Genomic DNA, 17792 nt, shown 5'->3' on the forward strand with positions numbered 1-17792 from the left:
TGGCCTAAATCTGCTCCTATCACTTATGACCTCTATTGGCCAGTCCGGGGCCTCTAATAGTGGATCAAATATCATCAATGACAGTAAGAACTCCCCCACTGTGCAGGACATGTGTGTACAGGACGTGTGTACAGGGCATGTGTACAGGGCGTGTGTACAGGACGTGTGTACAGGGCGTGTGTACAGGACGTGTGTACAGGGCGTGTGTACAGGACGTGTGTACAGGGCGTGTGTACAGGACGTGTGTACAGGGCGTGTGTACAGGGCGTGTGTACAGCCACTGTGTAGGGCGTGTGTACAGGGCGTGTGTACAGCCACTGTGTAGGGCGTGTGTACAGGGCGTGTGTACAGCCACTGTGTAGGGCGTGTGTACAGGGCGTGTGTACAGCCACTGTGTAGGACGTGTGTACAGGGCATGTGTACAGGGCGTGTGTGTACAGCCACTGTGTAGGGCGTGTGTACAGGGCATGTGTACAGGGCGTGTGTACAGGGCATGTGTGTACAGCCACTGTGTAGGACGTGTGTACAGGACCTGTGTGCAGGATGTGTGTACAGTTGCAGGGAACAGCACTGTGTACATACTTGGCATTTTACAAATACTCCACTGCTTCAGCAATCAGTGGAATGCTGGAGATTTGACAACAAATAGTTGTGGAGAATCCCGGCCACGCAGATAATTCTGATAAAGGGAACATAGATAAAACACATCAGATACTTAACCCTTTGCAACCCAGAGTGAAAGCAGCAACAGTGTGGTCTACAGACAAAGGGCGGCACGGTGGCGCAGCGGGTAGAGCTGCTGCCTCACAGCACCAGAAACCCGGGTTTGATCCTGACTACGGGTGCTGTCTGTACGGAGTTTGTACGTTCTCCCCGTGACCTGCGTGGGTTTTCTCCGGGCGCTCCTCCCACACTTCAGAAATACAGGTCTGTAGGTTAATTGGCTTCAGTAAAAATTGTAAATTGTCTCTAGTGTGTTGGAGAATGCTGGTGTACGGGGATCGCTGGTCGGCACGGACCCGGTGGGCCGAAGGGCCTGTTTTCGCTCTGCATCAATAAAGTCTAAATAAATCCAGCACCAGCGGTCTCTGAGACCCAGGTACAGAGAGGGGAACGTTCCTTCACTGGAGGCAACAAGCGTCCTTCAAAATTCCACCCACTTACTTGTCCAGACACACGCAGATGCCAATGCTGAAGAAACTCAGCGGGTCAGGCAGCATCTGTGGAGAACATGGATAGGTGATGTTTCACAGAGTGCTGGAGTAACTCAGCGGGTCAGGCAGCATCTGTGGAGAACATGGATAGGTGACGTTTCACAGAGTGCTGGAGTAACTCAGCGGGTCAGGCAGCATCTGTGGAGAACATGGATAGGTGACGTTTCACAGAGTGCTGGAGTAACTCAGCGGGTCACACCTCCTGCAGCTTCTACACCTCCCCTCTGACTCTGTTTCCCCTAGAGTTAAACATCAATGTATCTCAGCCTGGATGTTGTCAAGGATGTTGTCAATTGATGGGCTGCTGTGTACGGAGGCATCTTCTCTCGGGCTGAACCTTCATTGAGACTGGAGCTGCCAACTGCCCAGCTTCAGGGTGGACCCCACAGATCTACATCTCCGGTGAGAAGCTTGCATGGCAATGAGTTCAGCTCATCCATCCAATGACCAGTATTGTCCAGTGTGAGTCCCCATCTCCTGCCCCGACTCCACAGAGCAGTAACGGTCTCACCAACACCATGTACATGGGGAGTAACAGGTAGAGGTCGGGCCGGGGAAGGGTTATGGTGTAGGGGAGGGAATGACCAATATGTCGCTACTATTTCCTGGGCTTCTTGTTTGGTTCAGGCAAGGCCGATGTGTCTGCAATGCCCAACATTGCCACTCCTCTAACTATGGAATAAAGAACAAGCCAGGCCTTGGAGTGGAAGCAAGGTCAGACAACAGTGTCTCCAGGAGTGGTCTCCAGAGGTGACTTGGATAGGTTGGGTGAGAGAGCAGATTCATGGCAGTTGCAGTATAATGTGGATAAATGTGAGGTGGCAAGAACAGGAAGGCAGATTATTATCTGAATGGTGTCAGATGAAGAAAAGGGGAGGTGCAACGAGACCTGGGTGTCCTTGTACATCAGTCACTGAAAGTAAACATGCAGGTGGGATACTGATTCTGGATGATCAGCCATGATCATATTGAATGGCGGTGCTGGCTCGAAGGGCCGAATGGCCTAGTCCTGCACCTATTTTTCGATCAGTCTGAAGAAGGGTTTCGGCCCGAAACGTTGCCTATTTCCTTCGCTCCATAGATGCTGCTGCACCCGCTGAGTTTCTCCAGCATTTTTGTGTACCACCTATTTTTCTATGTTTCTATCAAAGTCTTGGAGAATCGCAACCTTCCCATCTCCAGCCCTGCCCTTTGCATTTACTGCTCCAGGCTACAAGCTGGGCCAATCTATCCCTTGAAACATTTGATTCACTTTCTCGTGCTAAACTCTGAAAACACACAGAGCGTTATTGTTGCAGATATTTATAGATATTTATAATTTGGAAGCAGAAATGGACATGAGGTCCATGGAGAAGGCAGGGTCTGTGAGGAATCGATCGGTGCCCTCCCTCCCCACTGCAGCACTCTCCCGCTGAGTCTAACCACCCAATGAGCCAGAGCCAAGGGTCATGTTCTCCATCTCCACCCAACGGCCTTGAGCAGGGGGTTGCCAGGATAGAGTGGATGTGGAGAGGATGTTTCCACTAGAGACAATAAACAATAGGTGCAGGAGGAGGCCATTCGGCCCTTCGAGCCAGCACCGCCATTCACTGTGAACATGGCTGATCATCCCCAATCAGTACCCCCTTCCTGCCTTCAACAATACTCCAGGTGCGGTCTCACCAGGGCCCTGTACAACTGCAGTAGGACCTCCTTCACTAGTGGGAGAGTCTAGGACCAGAGGGCACAGCCTCAGAATTAAAGGACATTCCTCTCGAAAGGAGATGAGGAGGGATTTCTTTAGTCAGAGGGTGGTGAATCAGTGGAATTCATTGCCACAGACAGCTGTGGAGGGCAAGTCAATGGATATTTTTAAGGCAGAGGTTGACAGATTCTTGATTAGTACGGGTGTCAGGGGATTTGGGGAGAAGGCAGGAGAATGGGGCTGAGAGGGAAAGATAGAATAGCCATGATTAAATGGTGTAGTTAACACGATGGGCCGAATGGCCTAATTCTACTCCGAGAACTTATGAATTTATGAATAATTGTGAGCATTGAGGATCTCAAGATCACTGCCTGTGGCAGCTGTAAACTCTGTAGCAACCTATTTATGAATAGAATGAATTAAACCAACTTGTTTGCCCAGAGGACAAATGAACAAACCAGTTCCACTACAACACAGGAGCATATTAGGCACTTGCGTTAGATTTTACTGATTCACTTAATGGTAAGTATAAAAACAATATATTTCAGGGTGGCACAGCAGTAGAGTTGCTGCCTTACAGCATCAGAGACCTGTCTTCGATCTGGACTATGGCTGCTGTCTGTATGGAGTTTGCCCATTCTACCCGTCACCTCATGGGCTTTCACCTCCAATTGAAAAAGTTGCCTCCGAGGTCCCTCTTAAATCTCTCCCCTCTCACCTTAAGGCTGTAGCCTCTAGTTTTAGAATTCTCTACCACAGGGAAAGGACTGTGAACGTTCACTTTATCCACGCCCCTCATGATCTTGTACATCCCTGAGCATTGTAAATCCTGCCAGCCTATACAACCTGTAACATCCTGTATCCCTGTAACATCCCGGTGATTCTCTTCCCCATCTTTTCCAACTTCTCACTTCACTTCAGTTTAGTTTATTGTCACGTGTAGCGAGGTACAGTGAAAAGCATTTGTTGCGTGCTATCCACTCAGCGGAAAGACTGTACATGATTACAATTGAGCCATTCACAGTGTACAGATACCTAACTAAGGAATGAACCAGGAGCTGCGGTGCTTTGAATGCTGTTCTGCTTGGAAGCAAACTGCTGCAATTTACTGGAGACACAAGGAACTGCAGATGCTGGAATCTTGAGAAAAAACCCCAAACAGCTGGAGGAACTCAGCGAGTCAGGCAACGTCTGTGAAGGGATTGGTCAGACACAGGGTGGCACAGTGGTAGAGTTGCTGCTTTACAGTGCCAGGGACCCGGGTTCGATCCTGACTACGGGTGCTGTCTCTGCGGAGTTTGTACGTTCTCTCCGTGACCCTTATGGGTTTTCTCCGAGATCTTGGTTTCCTCCCACACTCCAAAGACGTACAGGTTCATAGGTTAATTGGCTTGGTATGATTGTAAATTGTCCCTAGTGTGTGTAGGATAGTGCTAGTGTGTGGGGATCACTGGTCGGTGCGGACTCGATGGGCCGAAGGGCCTGTCTTTGTGCTGTATCTCTAAACTAAATAAAACTATGCATCATTGTGAAGAAGGGTCTCGACCCGAAACGTCACCCATTCCTTCTCTCCAGAAATGCTGCGTATACTCTGAGATACTCCAGCATTTTGCATCTATCTTCAGTTTAAACCAGCATCTGCAGTTCCTTCCTGCACATGTCATCTGTTCAGTTCCCTCCAAAGGTGCATCCTGACCTGTCGTGTTCCTTCAACCTAGGGTTTCGGCCCGAACTGTCGCCTATTTCCTTCGCTCCATAGATGCTGCTGCACCCGCTGAGTTTCTCCAGCAATTTTGTGTACCTTTGTGTTCCTTCAACAAATTGTTTTGGTTCCTGCAATTTAATTCTGCATTGTCTACACAATAGCAGATTCCCATCCAGAAGCCCTGCGTAAATCTGCCTGTGATCTACAGTTCCACACCTCATAAACCAGGCCTTTCCTGCTTTATATATGCTAATGAATTAATTGTTCATCTTAATTGGTCAGCTTGACACCCTCTCCCACAGCTGTGGAATGAGCAACCCGCCAGCAGTCCCTGAAAGCAGAAAGCTATTGTTATTGGAATGGGAGACTCGGAGTCATATTAGCTTTAGTTTATCTATTGTAGAGATACAACGTGGAAACAGGTCCTTCGGCCCATCAAGTCCACGCCAGCCAGCGATCACCCATACACTATCCTACACACTCAGAATCATGTACAATTTACACAAGTCAAACCTGCACGTCTTTGGGATGTGGGAGGAAACCGGCGCACCCTGTTGTTACCTTGTGAACCTCATGACAGGAGAAGAGGGAATGCCCAGGGTAAAAATGAGAAGTTTTCCAGATCAGCCACAGGTTCCTCTTTTACTTTCTGTATCTGTTTTACTTTCCATTCTCTTCACACTGGGGATTACACTGAGTACGTTCCATGTGCTGGCATATGTGCACAGAGAGGAAAATGGATAGTTGAGTTCAGAGACACAGCACGGGAACAGACCCTTCGGCCCACCGAGTCCATGCTGACCCACTCACACCAGTTCTATGTTCAGCCACTTTCTTCCACAACGAGACCTAGGTCTGGTCCTGGTACATCAGTCACTGAAAGTAAGCATGCAGGGACAGCAGGCAGCGAAGAAAGCTATTGGCATGTTGGCCTTCATTGCGAGAGGATTTGAGTTTAGGAGCAAGAAGGTCCTACTGCAGTTGTACAGAGACCGCACCTGGAGTATTGTGTGCAGTTTTGGTCTCCTAATTTGAGGAAGAACTTTATTGCTATTGAGGGAGTGCAGCGTAGGTTCACCAGGTTAATTCCCGGGATGGCGGGACTGACATATGATGAAAGAATGGATCGACTGGGCTTGTATTCACTGGAATTTCGAAGGATGAGAGGCAATCTTATAGAAACATCTAAAATTCTTAAAGGATTGTACAGGCTGGATGCAGGAAAAATGTTAGGCCTAAAGGAATCAAGGGATATGGGGAGAAAGCAGGAACGGGGTACTGATTTTAGATGATCAGCCATGACCACATTGAATGGCAGTGCTGGTTCGATGGGCCGAATAGCCTACTCATGCCACTATGTTTCTATGTTTCCCATTGTGTTATAGAGGCTTAGAGTGATACGGCGTGGAAACAGGCCCTTCGGCCCAACTTGCCCACACCGGCCAACATGTCCCATCTACACTAGTCCCACCTGCCCGCGTTTGGCCCATATCCCTCCAAACCTGTCCAATCCATGTACCTGTCTAACTGTTTCTTAAATGTTGGGAGTCCCTGTCTCAACTACCTCCTCTGGCAGCTTGTTCCATGCACCCACCACCCTCTGTGTGAAATAGTTACCCCTCAGATTCCAATTTAATCTCAGTAAGTCCTCCGGTCTTCGATTCCCTTACTCTGGGCAAGAGACTCTGTGCGTCTACCCGATCTATTCCTCTCATGATTTTATACGCCTCTATAAGATGTCCCCTCATCCTCCAAGGGATAGAGTCCCAGCCTACGTAACCTCTCCCTGTAACTCACACCCTCTAGTCCCGGCAACATTCTCGTAAATTTTCCCTGTACCTTTTCCAGCTTGACAACATCTTTCCTATAACATGGTGCCCAGAACTGAACACGATGATGTAAATGCGGCCTCACCAACGTCTTGTACAACTGCAACATGACCTCCCAACTTCTAGACTCAATACTGTCATCTAGTTAACGATGTCTGTGAAGATCACCATGGCACCAGTGGCGTGTGGATGGTGATCTACAAACAGCAAGGTGAACCCTGGGTCACGGGATTCTCAGCACAACGGCAGAGACAAGAGGAGAGAGTCCTTGTGTCGAGACCTGGTACATTGTTACAAACACTGGACAAGTCCCGGCCTTGTGGCCTGAATGAGGCCATGATTAGATAACGCCCAGAACATTCTGTCCATTCCCGTCCCACACAGAGGTGTGATGGGGACCCTGGCACTGGGATGGAGGAAGGAACTGCAGATGCTGGTTTAAACCAAAGATAGACACAAAATGCTGGAGTAACTCAGCGGGACAGGCAGCATCTGTGGAGTAACTCAGCGGGACAGGCAGCATCACTGGAGAGAAGGAATGGGTGACGGTTCAGTGAGCAATTTATGACATTCGACGACCAGTCAGGTCCCCATTGGGCCAAAATGCTCCTCCTGGGCTAATAAGGGGCATTTTGGGCAAAAGAGACTGGTTTCTCGGCTAATAGGGGCCTTGTGGGCCGAGATTAGTGGTTTCAGGCAGGCCAAACAACTCATTTCATCTCATTTCCAATTGTATTGCAGTTTCAAGCACAGGACAGACCGAATAACTCATTGCATTTTCATTTCACTTCCATTGACATTGCACTTTCAAGCACAGGGCAGGCTCAAGCCAAACAGCGGATTGCATTTTCACTTCATTTCCATTGCCATTGCAGTTTCAAGCACAGGACAGGCCAAACAACTCATTTCATTTTCATTAAGGGCTAACAAATCATTTATTCAAGTGCATTGCATACTCACAGTGTTCTGTAGTTTCCAAGCTCAGAGAGTCGTGACCTCTCCCTCGCCATCTTGCAGACAGACTGAGGCACGCACACACTTCCGGTTTGTATAATCCCTCCCCTCCTACCAGAAGCGGCGTGGCCTTCATGTCGGTGATTGACAGGAGTGAGAATCTCAAGATTTTTTAAACACTAATAAGTCTTTTATTTTTAATCGATGGGAAAAATCCTCGGGGCTTGCACAGCGGAGGAGGACTCTGAGTAAGATGGCCAAAAATCACAGCCATATATGGTAGCGTTTTTTCTAAAATCAAAGCACAGTGCAAACAGGAAGTGGTCAAGATGAGACTTTTAATTATATAGATATATATATAGATTATTCGGAAGGATCAAAGGCAAAGATTGGATTTAGCTTTCGAATATTCTCAACTTGTTTTTTGAAAGTAGAATCTACAGTTGAAACAAACATAGGGAAGATCAACTTGTTTTGTACTGTCATTTTATTTGTTATCTCTAAATACTGGGATAGACTATATCTTGGTATTAGCCTGCCTTGATTGTGTCCTGTGTTGTCCTGGCTGATTGGAGATTGAATGGAAACAACATTTAGTCTGACTGTGGTTACTCAGCCTGTAATCCTGCAATGACACGCTTGTGATTCCATCAGCGAGGCTACATTGTTTTACCAGAGATTACAACCAGAATCCCCCCCCCCCCCCCCCCCCCCCCCCCGATTATGACTGTGCCAATCTGAGCGAGCAAAACACTATTTTATTTCTCTTTAGAATCAGCCGATGTTCACAACACAGACAGAGACTTTGTGGATTCAACCATCTTCTGGCTTTGGTGCCGGCAGTTTCCATGGAGATAAAAATGCTTGAGAAGGTGGAGAAGCTTCACCCTCTGGTCTCGTTCTACCTCGTGCCCTCAAGGGTCAGTTGTCCAGTGTTGCTGGGACTGCTCCTTCCTCCCTCCCTACAGCCCCCACGTTAAGATCCAGGTGACCCTGATCCAAGGAGGATGATTCCCCCTCGATGGTCTCTGCTTTTCAGGGGGAAATTATTGCCACAGAGACACACTCTGGATCAGCATAGAATGGGCCCAATCCTCACTGCACAATGAGTGACGCAGAAAGCTGAATGGGCAATTTATATTTATTTTTGCCACCTCCCAATGATTTAAACACAGACAGTATTGGGGGGAGCAGCACCTCATATTTCACTTGGGCAGCTTACAACCCAGCAGTACCAATATTGATTTCTCTAACTTCTAGTAACCCTTGCTTTCCCTCTCTCTCTCCACCCCCCCCCACCCTTATTCTCCACATTAGATGCATGTGATGGTGGGGAGGTCAGTACCCATGATGCACCTTCATTGGTGGGGATAGACACAAAAAGCTGGAGTAACTCAGCGGGACAGATAGCCTGTCTGGAGAGAAGGAATGGGTGATGTTTCGTATTGTGTCATTGAGTCTGAAGAAGGGTCTTGACCCGAAACACCACCCATTCCTTCTCTCCAGAGATGCTGTCTGTCCCGCAGAGTTACTCCAGCTGTTTGCGTCAACCTTCGATGGTGGGGAGGTCAGTACCTGTGATGGACCGGGCAGTGTCCACCACTCTCTGGGTCTCCTTCGTTCCTGGGCGATTTGCATTACAAGAACAAGACCATAATACAACCAGTCAGTGTGCTCCCTCCTGCACACCTACACATAATTTTTTTAATTTTTTTAAATTAAAAAAAAAAAATTTACCCTCAAAGCCCTTACCCTTACCCACCTTCAACCCACCCGAATCAGGTCGGAACCAAATGGGGACAAACAACACTCACATACATACACATCCACACAAATATGGTAAGATAAACGAAACAAAAAGTACTAAAAAAAACATATCAGATAAGGGTGTTGTGATAAAAACGCCGTGGTAACGAAACCCGTCCTCTGCCCATTTGAATGAGGTTAAGAGCGAGGGAGCTGCTTAGCCAATGAGTTAATCGGTAATAGCTCACTCTTTTGGTAGTTAAGTTTATAACCAGAATACGCACCAAACCGTTCTAAAATATTCGTAATCACAGGGAGAGAGCTGACTGGGTTTGAGATGTACAGGAGCAGGTCATCCGCATACAATGAGACTTTATGAGTTGTGTCGAACCGTGTAATACCTTTAAAGCCCTTCTCTGAGCGTAACCAAACCGCCATGGGTTCTATCGCGACAACAAACAGAAGTGGTGATAACGGGCAACCCTGCCTGGTACCTCTCTGAAGGGGGAAGTGGGGCGACAGTGTGCCGTTTGTTTGTACTGAGGCCACCGGGGATGAGTATAATAGACTGACCCAAAGAATAAAACTGTTACCGAGGCCAAACCTGTCCATCGCCTCATATAGGTACCTCCACTCGACCCTGTCGAAAGCTTTTTCGGCGTCGAGGGAGACTCCGGGGTCTCACTACTCGGTGAATGGATGATGTTAAGGAGATGCCTAGTATTGTGGGAAGACTGTCGGCCTGGTATGAACCCTGTTTGGTCTAACGAGATAATGGAGGGCATCACTCGTTGAAGACGAAGCGCAAGGGCTTTAGAGAGGATTTTGAGGTCCACATTCAGGAGTGAAATTGGTCTATAGCTACTACACCTACACATAATTCATCAGCATTCCAAATGTCCTCAATCTTCTAGGGACGTAAAGGTGTTGGCGAGCTTTCGTTGCATTATTAAACACGTCTTCCTGTCACCTTTGACAAGCTTTGGAATAATGGCTGAAATCAAAGTTCACCTTACCCTTTAGTTTCTGAATTCCTAATGTAATTACCGATGAGGTGTTTAGTAACTGGTAAATAAGTCATCAGTAGAATTACCTTTCCCACAGTTAATCACTTCACCTCTCACTTCATCACCGTCTAGTCAGTCCAAGGCAGGCTTCAGTTTTGTGGAAATATACAGGGGAAGAATCTTTTCAAAGAATAAACTGCTGGAGGAACCCAGTGGGTCAGGAGGGATCTGTGGTCAATGTTACATGCCAAGACCCAGCTTTAGGAGTGAGAAACCTTCACCCTACCTTGGTACATGTGACAATACCTAATAGTAACTCGAAATGTAAACCTGAGGTCGTGCGGAAGTGTCCAGAATGGAGTGGGGAGGGAGCTGGCAGGTGACACCAGGTGAGGTGACCGGTGGTGGCCAGACTGGGGAGGGAGCTGAGCTGCTGAGCTCAGACAAGGCTTTCAGTGGAAGTTCCGAGAGAGAGAGAGAGAGAGGAAATCACCAAAGTCAAAGTTCATGAGATTTGGACAGGACGGATGTGGAGGATGTTTCCTCTTGTGGAAGGAACTGGAATCAGGGGACAATGACTAACAATTAGTCATACAGCGTGAAAACTGGCCTAACATGTCCACGCGGACCAACATGCCCACACCGACCAACATGCCCACGCCGACCAATATGCCCACTCCGACCAACATGCCCACGCCGACCAACATGCCCACGCCGACCAACATGCCCACGCCGACCAACATGCCCACGCCGACCAACATTCCCACGCTGACCAACATGCCCACCCTGACCAACATGCCCACCCGGACCAACATGCCCACGCCGACCATCATGCCCACACCGACCAACATGCCCACGCCGACCAACATGCCCACGCTGACCAACATGCCCACGCCGACCAACATGCCCACCCTGACCAACATGCCCACCCGGACCAACATGCCCACCCGGACCAACATGCCCACACCGACCAACATGCCCACCCTGACCAACATGCCCACGCCGACCAACATGCCCACACAGACCAACATGCCCCACCTACACTAGTCCCACCTGCCCACGTCTGGTCCATATCCATCTAAACCTGTCCTATCCATGTACCTGTCTGTCTTTTAAATGTTATGATAGTACCTGCCTGAACTACCTCCCCCGGCAACTCGTTCCATACACCCACCAACCTTTGTGGAAAAAAGCTGCCTCTCAGGTTCCTTTTAAATCTTTCCCCCCTCACCTTAAACCTCTGGTCCTCAATTCCCCTACTCATCACTCTAGATAGGATGTATTCATCTGATCTATTCCTCTCATGGTTTTATACACCTATATAAGATCACCCCTCATCCTCCTGCGCTCGAAGGAATAGAACCCTAGCCTGCCCCAACTCTCCTGATAACCCAGGCCCCTCGTGTTCTGGCAACATTCTCGTAAACCTTCTCTGCACCTTTTGCAGATTGACAATCACTACTGAATATGGAGCGCGACAAAACTCTACAGGGCAGCACGGTGGCGCAGCGGGTAGAGCTGCTGCCTGACAGCGCAGAGAGCCAGATTCAAACCTGACTACGGATGCTGTCTGTATGGAGTTTGTACGTTTGCACCCGTGACCTGCGAGGGTTTTCTCCTGGTGCTCTGGTTTCCTCCCACACTCCAAAGACGTTCAGGTTTGTAGGTTAATTGGCTTGGTATAAGTGTAAATTGTCCCCTCGTGTGTGTAGGACAATGTTAATGTGCGGGGATCGCTGGTCGGCACTGACTCGATGGGCCGAAGGGCCAGTTTCCGTGCTGTATCTCTAAACTAAACTAAAACATTCACTGACCATTGTATTATTTTCTGATCTCACTTTGCTGGTCTCGCTCCGTGTGGACACATGTTCCGTGTGGGCCCGTGTTCCGTGTGGGCCCGTGTTCCGTGTGGACACATGTTCCGTGTGGACACGTGTTCCGTGTGGACACATGTTCCGTGTGGACACGTGTTCCGTGTGGACACGTGTTCCGTGTGGGCCCGTGTTCCGTGTGGACACATGTTCCGTGTGGACACGTGTTCCGTGTGGGCCCGTGTTCCGTGTGGACACATGTTCCGTGTGGACACGTGTTCCGTGTGGGCACATGTTCCGTGTGAGCCCGTGTTCCGTGTGGACACGTGTTCCGTGTGGACCCGTGTTCCGTGTGGACACATGTTCCACGTGGACACATGTTCCATGTGTTCCCATGTGGTCACGTGTTCCATCAGGACACATGTTCAATGTGGGCTCGTGTTCCATGTGGGCCCATGTTCCGTGTGTTGTCCACTCTACAGTCCCCCCCCTCCCACTCTAAAGAAGTGATGTCTGTGAAGGACACAAAAACCTGTAGCCGCAGCAAATCTGAAACCAAGAGAGAGCACAGCGACAGTCTGCAGGTCGGGCAGCACCAATCAATAAAACATTGATGTGTAGGAAGAAACTGCAGGTGCTGGTTTACACCAATGATAGACACAAAATGCTGGAGTAACTCAGCGGGATGGGCAGCATCTCTGGAGAGAAGGAATGGGTGACGTGTGGGGTCTTAAAGTTCGTTAGTCTGAAGAAGGATCTCGATCTGAAACATCACCTTTTCTCCTGAGACGAGTCACTCCAGCATTCAGTGTGTAATGTAGATGAAACATTGGCTGTTTCTTTCTCCACAGATGCTGCCTGACCTGCTGGCCGATTCTAGCACTTCGTGTGTTGGCGTTTTGATTCATTTATATTAACAAACAATATTAGAGTATTTAGAAATCTAGGGACATGATCTGAGCAATAAGCGACGTTCACCCAGGGCGCCTTCTCTGGAAATGTTGCAACCGATCAGAAACGGGCTGGAGGGGGAGGGGAGAGAGGGGGGCAGGGGGGAGGGGAGAGAGCGGGAGGGGAGAGAGGGGGGGGGGGGACGGGGAGGGGAGAGAGAGGGGGGGGGAGGGGAGAGAGGGGGGCAGGGGGGAGGGGAGAGAGGGGGGGGGGAGGGAGAGAGGGGGACAGGGGGGAGGGGAGAGAGGGGGACAGGGGGGAGGGGAGGGAGGGGGGGGGCAGGGGGGAGGGGGAGAGAGGGGGGCAGGGGGGAGGGGTGGGACACTGCCACCGCCGCCGCCATGTCGGTGCCTTCACTAAACGAAGAGTCACAAAACTGCCCACATTTCCCGTCGCTGCCGTGTTGTTTCCAGGATGTAATTTAGAAAAAATCCCGGCTGATTCACCGGACATTCCCGTCGTGGAAACTCCCCCCCGTCCCGGACCCAGGGGAAGGAATCTGCCCCCCCTCCCCCTCCCCAATTCCCCCCCGCTCTCCCCAATCCCTAGTATCCCTCTCCCCATTGCGAGGCGGTGTGGAGCCGGGCGCCCGGTTAACGGAGGGGGGGGGGGGGGGGGGGGGGGAGAATGAGGGGGGAGAGGGCGGGGGGGGGGGGGGGGGGGGGGAGAGGGCGAGGGTTGGGGAGAGGGGGGGAGCAGCCGGTTGGAGAGAGGGCGAGGGGGGGTTCCCCGCTACCGGGCCCCGCCTCCCGTTGCCGATTGGCGGCGGACTCTCAGCTCCGCCCCGGCGGCGGGTCCCGGGAGCTGCCGCTTATCAGCGGAGCGGAGACACAACGGATCGGAGCAAGAGAGCGGCCGCTGATAGACCCGCGGACAGTCGCCCTGTTACCGAGCCCGTGTAGTCGCCACTCAGCGCCAGCCTTGTGTCCAGAGCCGGACAGTCGCCCCGTTACCGAGCCCGTGTAGTCGCTAGCCAGCGCCAGCCTTGTGTCCAGAGCCGGCCAGTCGCCATCATGGGTAGCACACTCGCCAAGTCTAAGCCGAAGGAGCAGGGCAAGACCAGCGGACAGGTGGGTCTCCCGACACCCGGCGGCAGCGGCAAACCCGGGCTTTAAACCCCGGTGAACGGGCGGGGGGTCCGGGGTCGCGGTCCTCGCTCCTGCCTTTGTCTAGTCGCCTGGTCTTTGTGCGGCGGGTTTGCGGAGCTAGGACAATGGCTGGAGCGTCGCGCATTTCCCATTCATTGTTCCTCTTCCCCAGCCCGGTTGCGACCCTCTCCCCTCATCCCCATCGTCCCGGTTCCACCCCGAACCCCATCTCCCCCCCCGAACCCCACCTCCCCCCCCCCCCCGAACCCCCCCCCCCCCCCCCCCGCCGCTCCCTCCGTCCCCGCCCGGGCGCGGCTCAGTGGCGCCGCCTGGCAGTAAGTGGCGGTGCTGACGGTAGCCAGGGCACCGGACCCGCCCCGCCCGGCCACCGGAGGACGGGGGACCCTCTCTCCCTCCCGCCGTCCAGGGTTTGCATTAACCGACTGTTAGTTATCCCGGTGCGGCCGCGCCCTGCGCTCGGACTCCACCCGGCGGTGCTAGCCCTTGTCCCGGGGCCCGTGTGACACCCACCCCCCCAAGGGGCACCTGTCGCTGTCCCGGGTCCCCGCCACCCACCACCTCTCTTCTCTAGTTAGATAGCGCTCTAGGGGCTAGTGGAGTCAAGGGATATGGGGAGAAGGCAGGCACGGGTTATTGATTGGGGATGATCAGCCAAGATCACAATGAATGGCGATGCTGGCTCGAAGGGCCGAATGGCCTCCTCCTGCACCTATTTTCTAAGTTTCTCTCTGTCCGCAGGAGAACGGCCACGTCAAGATCAACGGGGACACGTCGCCCACCAAGGCGGACGGGGAGACGGTGGTGGCGACGGTGGTGGCCGGGGACGTGTGCGCCGCCGAGGCGGGGAAGGAGAGCCCGGGAGACGGGATCGTGCCGGCGCCCGCCGCCGAGGGCGAGGCTAAAGCCGACACCCCCAAGAAGAAGAAGAAAAAGGCGCTGAGTTTCAAGAAGTTCAAACTGGGCAAACTGTCCTTCAAGAGAGGCCGGCGCGGCGAGACGGCGGCGGCGGCGGCGGCCGGACCGGCGGAGGCTGCGGCGGGAGAGGCGGTGGCAGCGGCGGCGGCGGATGAGCCCCGGGCCGAGGGACAGCCCGACACCGACACCGGCGCCACTGACACCAAACCCGGCGGCCCGGAGGTGGAGGAGCCGAGCGCGGCGGAGGGGAGTAAGGCGGTGGCGGCGGCAGTGGTGGTGGAGGAAGCGGCCGGAGCGGCCAGTCCAGAGTCCGGCTCCACGGACGCCGCCCGCGACCAGGAGTAGCCGAGGCTGTTTACAGACTTCACCCGCCACGTGTGACCTCTTCCCCGGTTACTCCCCGGACCCGCCCCGTCCCGCCAGTATTAACTTGTGTTCCATCACTGAATTAAAAAACCCTTCCTGGGAACATCTTGGGTTCGACAACATTCCTCCCCAGCTGTGGGGTTTATTGAAGACGATGGAGGGTTTGATTCTACACGTGGCCAACTTTGGTCTGGACATGAACTGCCTCTCTCTTTCTCCCCGGCGATCGTTAGCATCTGTACCCCCCCCTGGTTTAAAACATCTTGTGCTTTTTTAGAAAGACGGCAGTCTTTGATCGAAGCTTCTAGATTATTTTGTAATTTTACAGTCGACTACAACACTTTAAAATTAAGCAAACTGTGTTCCAATTGACTTTTTGATTATTTTTTGCTGAGGGGTGGGGGGGAATTGCAACCTTTTAAATGTGATGTTTTTTTTGCTGTTTTTGTCCTGTAAATAAAACCGGCCAAATTGATTTGCAATTTTTTATTGCTAACTTTTAAGGTGGTTTGACTATTGTAACATTTTAAAAAGGGAAAATGAATCTTGTGGACTTTTCTCAAACTTTCCCCGTCACGGGACTTCTGGGACTAAGGCTACAGTTTACACTTGAAGTCCTGGTCAATTTATACTGATTTTTGTTAAATAGATCCCTACTATTTCATTGTCACTTTCAGCGGTGTGTATTGTACAGTTTTAGTCTTATTACCAATAAACGAAATGGAAAAATATGGATGGAAATTGTTGGATTGTCTTCACTATGTCGGTCACTGCAGGTACCTCTGCCTACCTGGACTCGCCTGGAAAGAATCGTCACCCCTCTAAACCATGGACACGTGGTGCCTGATCTTTGGTCAAATTGGATGATGGATTCTAAATCGGATGTTGGGTGATGATTGCCTGAGTTGGAGCATGTCAATAGACACAGAGTGCTGGAGTAACTCAGCGGGTCAGGCAGCATCTGGAGAAAACAGATGGGTGACGTTTCTTCAAACATTGGCTGCCAGGTCAAAAATACTCAGTGTCTGAGGAAACCCTCCCTCTGATCATTAATTGCCCTTCCTGCTCAGGATCGAATTCCCTGGCCAGGTATTGAACCAGTGACTGCGTGGGTACATGTGGGGATAATTACGTGACTTCCCCTGAAGCCCGCGACTACTCCTAGTGGGGGAAGATGCTGCCTGTGAAAGTGGGCATGTCTCTACACTGGTCGTGGATACATTGTTGTCTCTACCCTGGTCAGGGTTACATTGTTGCCTCTACACTGGTCGGGGATACATTGTTGTCTCTACCCGGGTCAGGGTTACATTGTTGCCTCTACACTGGTCGGGGATACATTGTTGTGACCAGGGGACACATTGTTGCCTCTACACTGGTCCGGGACACATTGTTGCAGTGTGTAACACCCCTCCCTCTCACTGCATGTTCCTGGAGAGAGAGTGAGCTTGTATTGGGAGCTCACCAACCTGCCTTGTTCAACACTGGGCTGTTTTAATTTAGATTATCAACAGGCACCACCTGAGAATGCTGATGTAACATTTATTGTTGCTGCTGTCGTCACGTGTAATGTGCGTGCTGGGAAAAACTTCAGTTGCCACCTCAGGAATGTCGATATGGACACGGTGGCATTGGGAGTTTGTCAGTGCAGCTCACCTGCATTGTTCAATGTTAGATTTACATGCAGCACCTGAGAATGCCACAACAACGTGTACTGTTGTGATCAACGAGTGAGATGCAAATAACTTCCATGAAGGATGTCAATATGGAGACACTGGAGAGAGTTGATGGGTCAGGCAGCACCTGTGGAGGGTCTGGACCTGCCTATCTCCGTCTGCAGATGCTGCCTGAGGTAAATGGGCCACAGTGGGGTGGGGGTGGCCAGTGTCACAACTGCTGACTCTGCAAAACTAACCTGGAGATCCCAGCATCTACATCTTTGTCTCCATGGAGATGAAGTACAGAGCTGGATGGTGGACATGAGAGATGTGATCTCTGCTAGGGATACTGTGGACATGGAGAGGATGTTTCCACTGGTGGGAGAGTATAGGACCAGAGGGCACAGCCTCAGAATTAAAGGACGTACCTTTAGGATGGGAGATGAGGAATTTCTTTAGCCAGAGGGTAGGGAATCTGGAATTAATTGCCTCTGACAGCAGCAGTGGAGGCCAATTCGATGGGTGTTTTTAATGCAGATAGATTCTTGATTAGTACGGGTGTCGGGGTTATGGGGAGAAGGCAGGAGAATGGGGTTAGGAGGGAGAGATAGATCAGCCATAATTGAATGGCGGAGTAGACTCGATGGGCCGAACGGCCTAATTCTGTTAGTCTTGTGATTATCTCATCAGTTGGTGATTGGTCACTGCCCTCCCTCAGTATTTAATTCGCGTGTACACAAAAATGCTGGAGAAACTCAGCGGGTGCAGCAGCATCTATGGAGCAAAGGAAATAGGCAACGTTTCGGTCCGAAACCCTTCTTCAGATTTCGCGTGTGGTGGCTGGAA

At 51.2% G+C, this 17792-nt stretch overlaps 1 protein-coding gene across 4 annotated transcripts; it reads left to right on the plus strand.

Annotated features, from left to right (window-relative positions):
• Positions 1-13615: 13615 nt before the first annotated feature.
• On the plus strand, positions 13616-16026 carry marcksl1 (MARCKS like 1). 4 transcript variants are annotated; one of them, XM_033044817.1, is made up of 4 exons: positions 13654-13824; positions 13879-13971; positions 14749-15175; positions 15221-16026. In XM_033044817.1, exons 2-4 carry the CDS (start codon positions 13915-13917, stop codon positions 15268-15270), a joined length of 534 nt encoding a protein of 177 aa, XP_032900708.1. In that variant the 5' UTR covers positions 13654-13824; positions 13879-13914; the 3' UTR covers positions 15271-16026. The 4 variants fall into 4 exon arrangements, with proteins under 4 accessions (XP_032900706.1, XP_032900704.1, XP_032900708.1 ...); XM_033044816.1 differs by having other exon boundaries at positions 14749-15172; positions 15212-16026; XM_033044815.1 differs by having other exon boundaries at positions 13616-13822; positions 13873-13971; positions 14749-16026.
• Positions 16027-17792: the final 1766 nt, after the last annotated feature.

Source organism: Amblyraja radiata, chromosome 27, assembly GCF_010909765.2.
Source record: "Amblyraja radiata isolate CabotCenter1 chromosome 27, sAmbRad1.1.pri, whole genome shotgun sequence".
NCBI classification, from domain to species: domain Eukaryota; kingdom Metazoa; phylum Chordata; class Chondrichthyes; order Rajiformes; family Rajidae; genus Amblyraja; species Amblyraja radiata.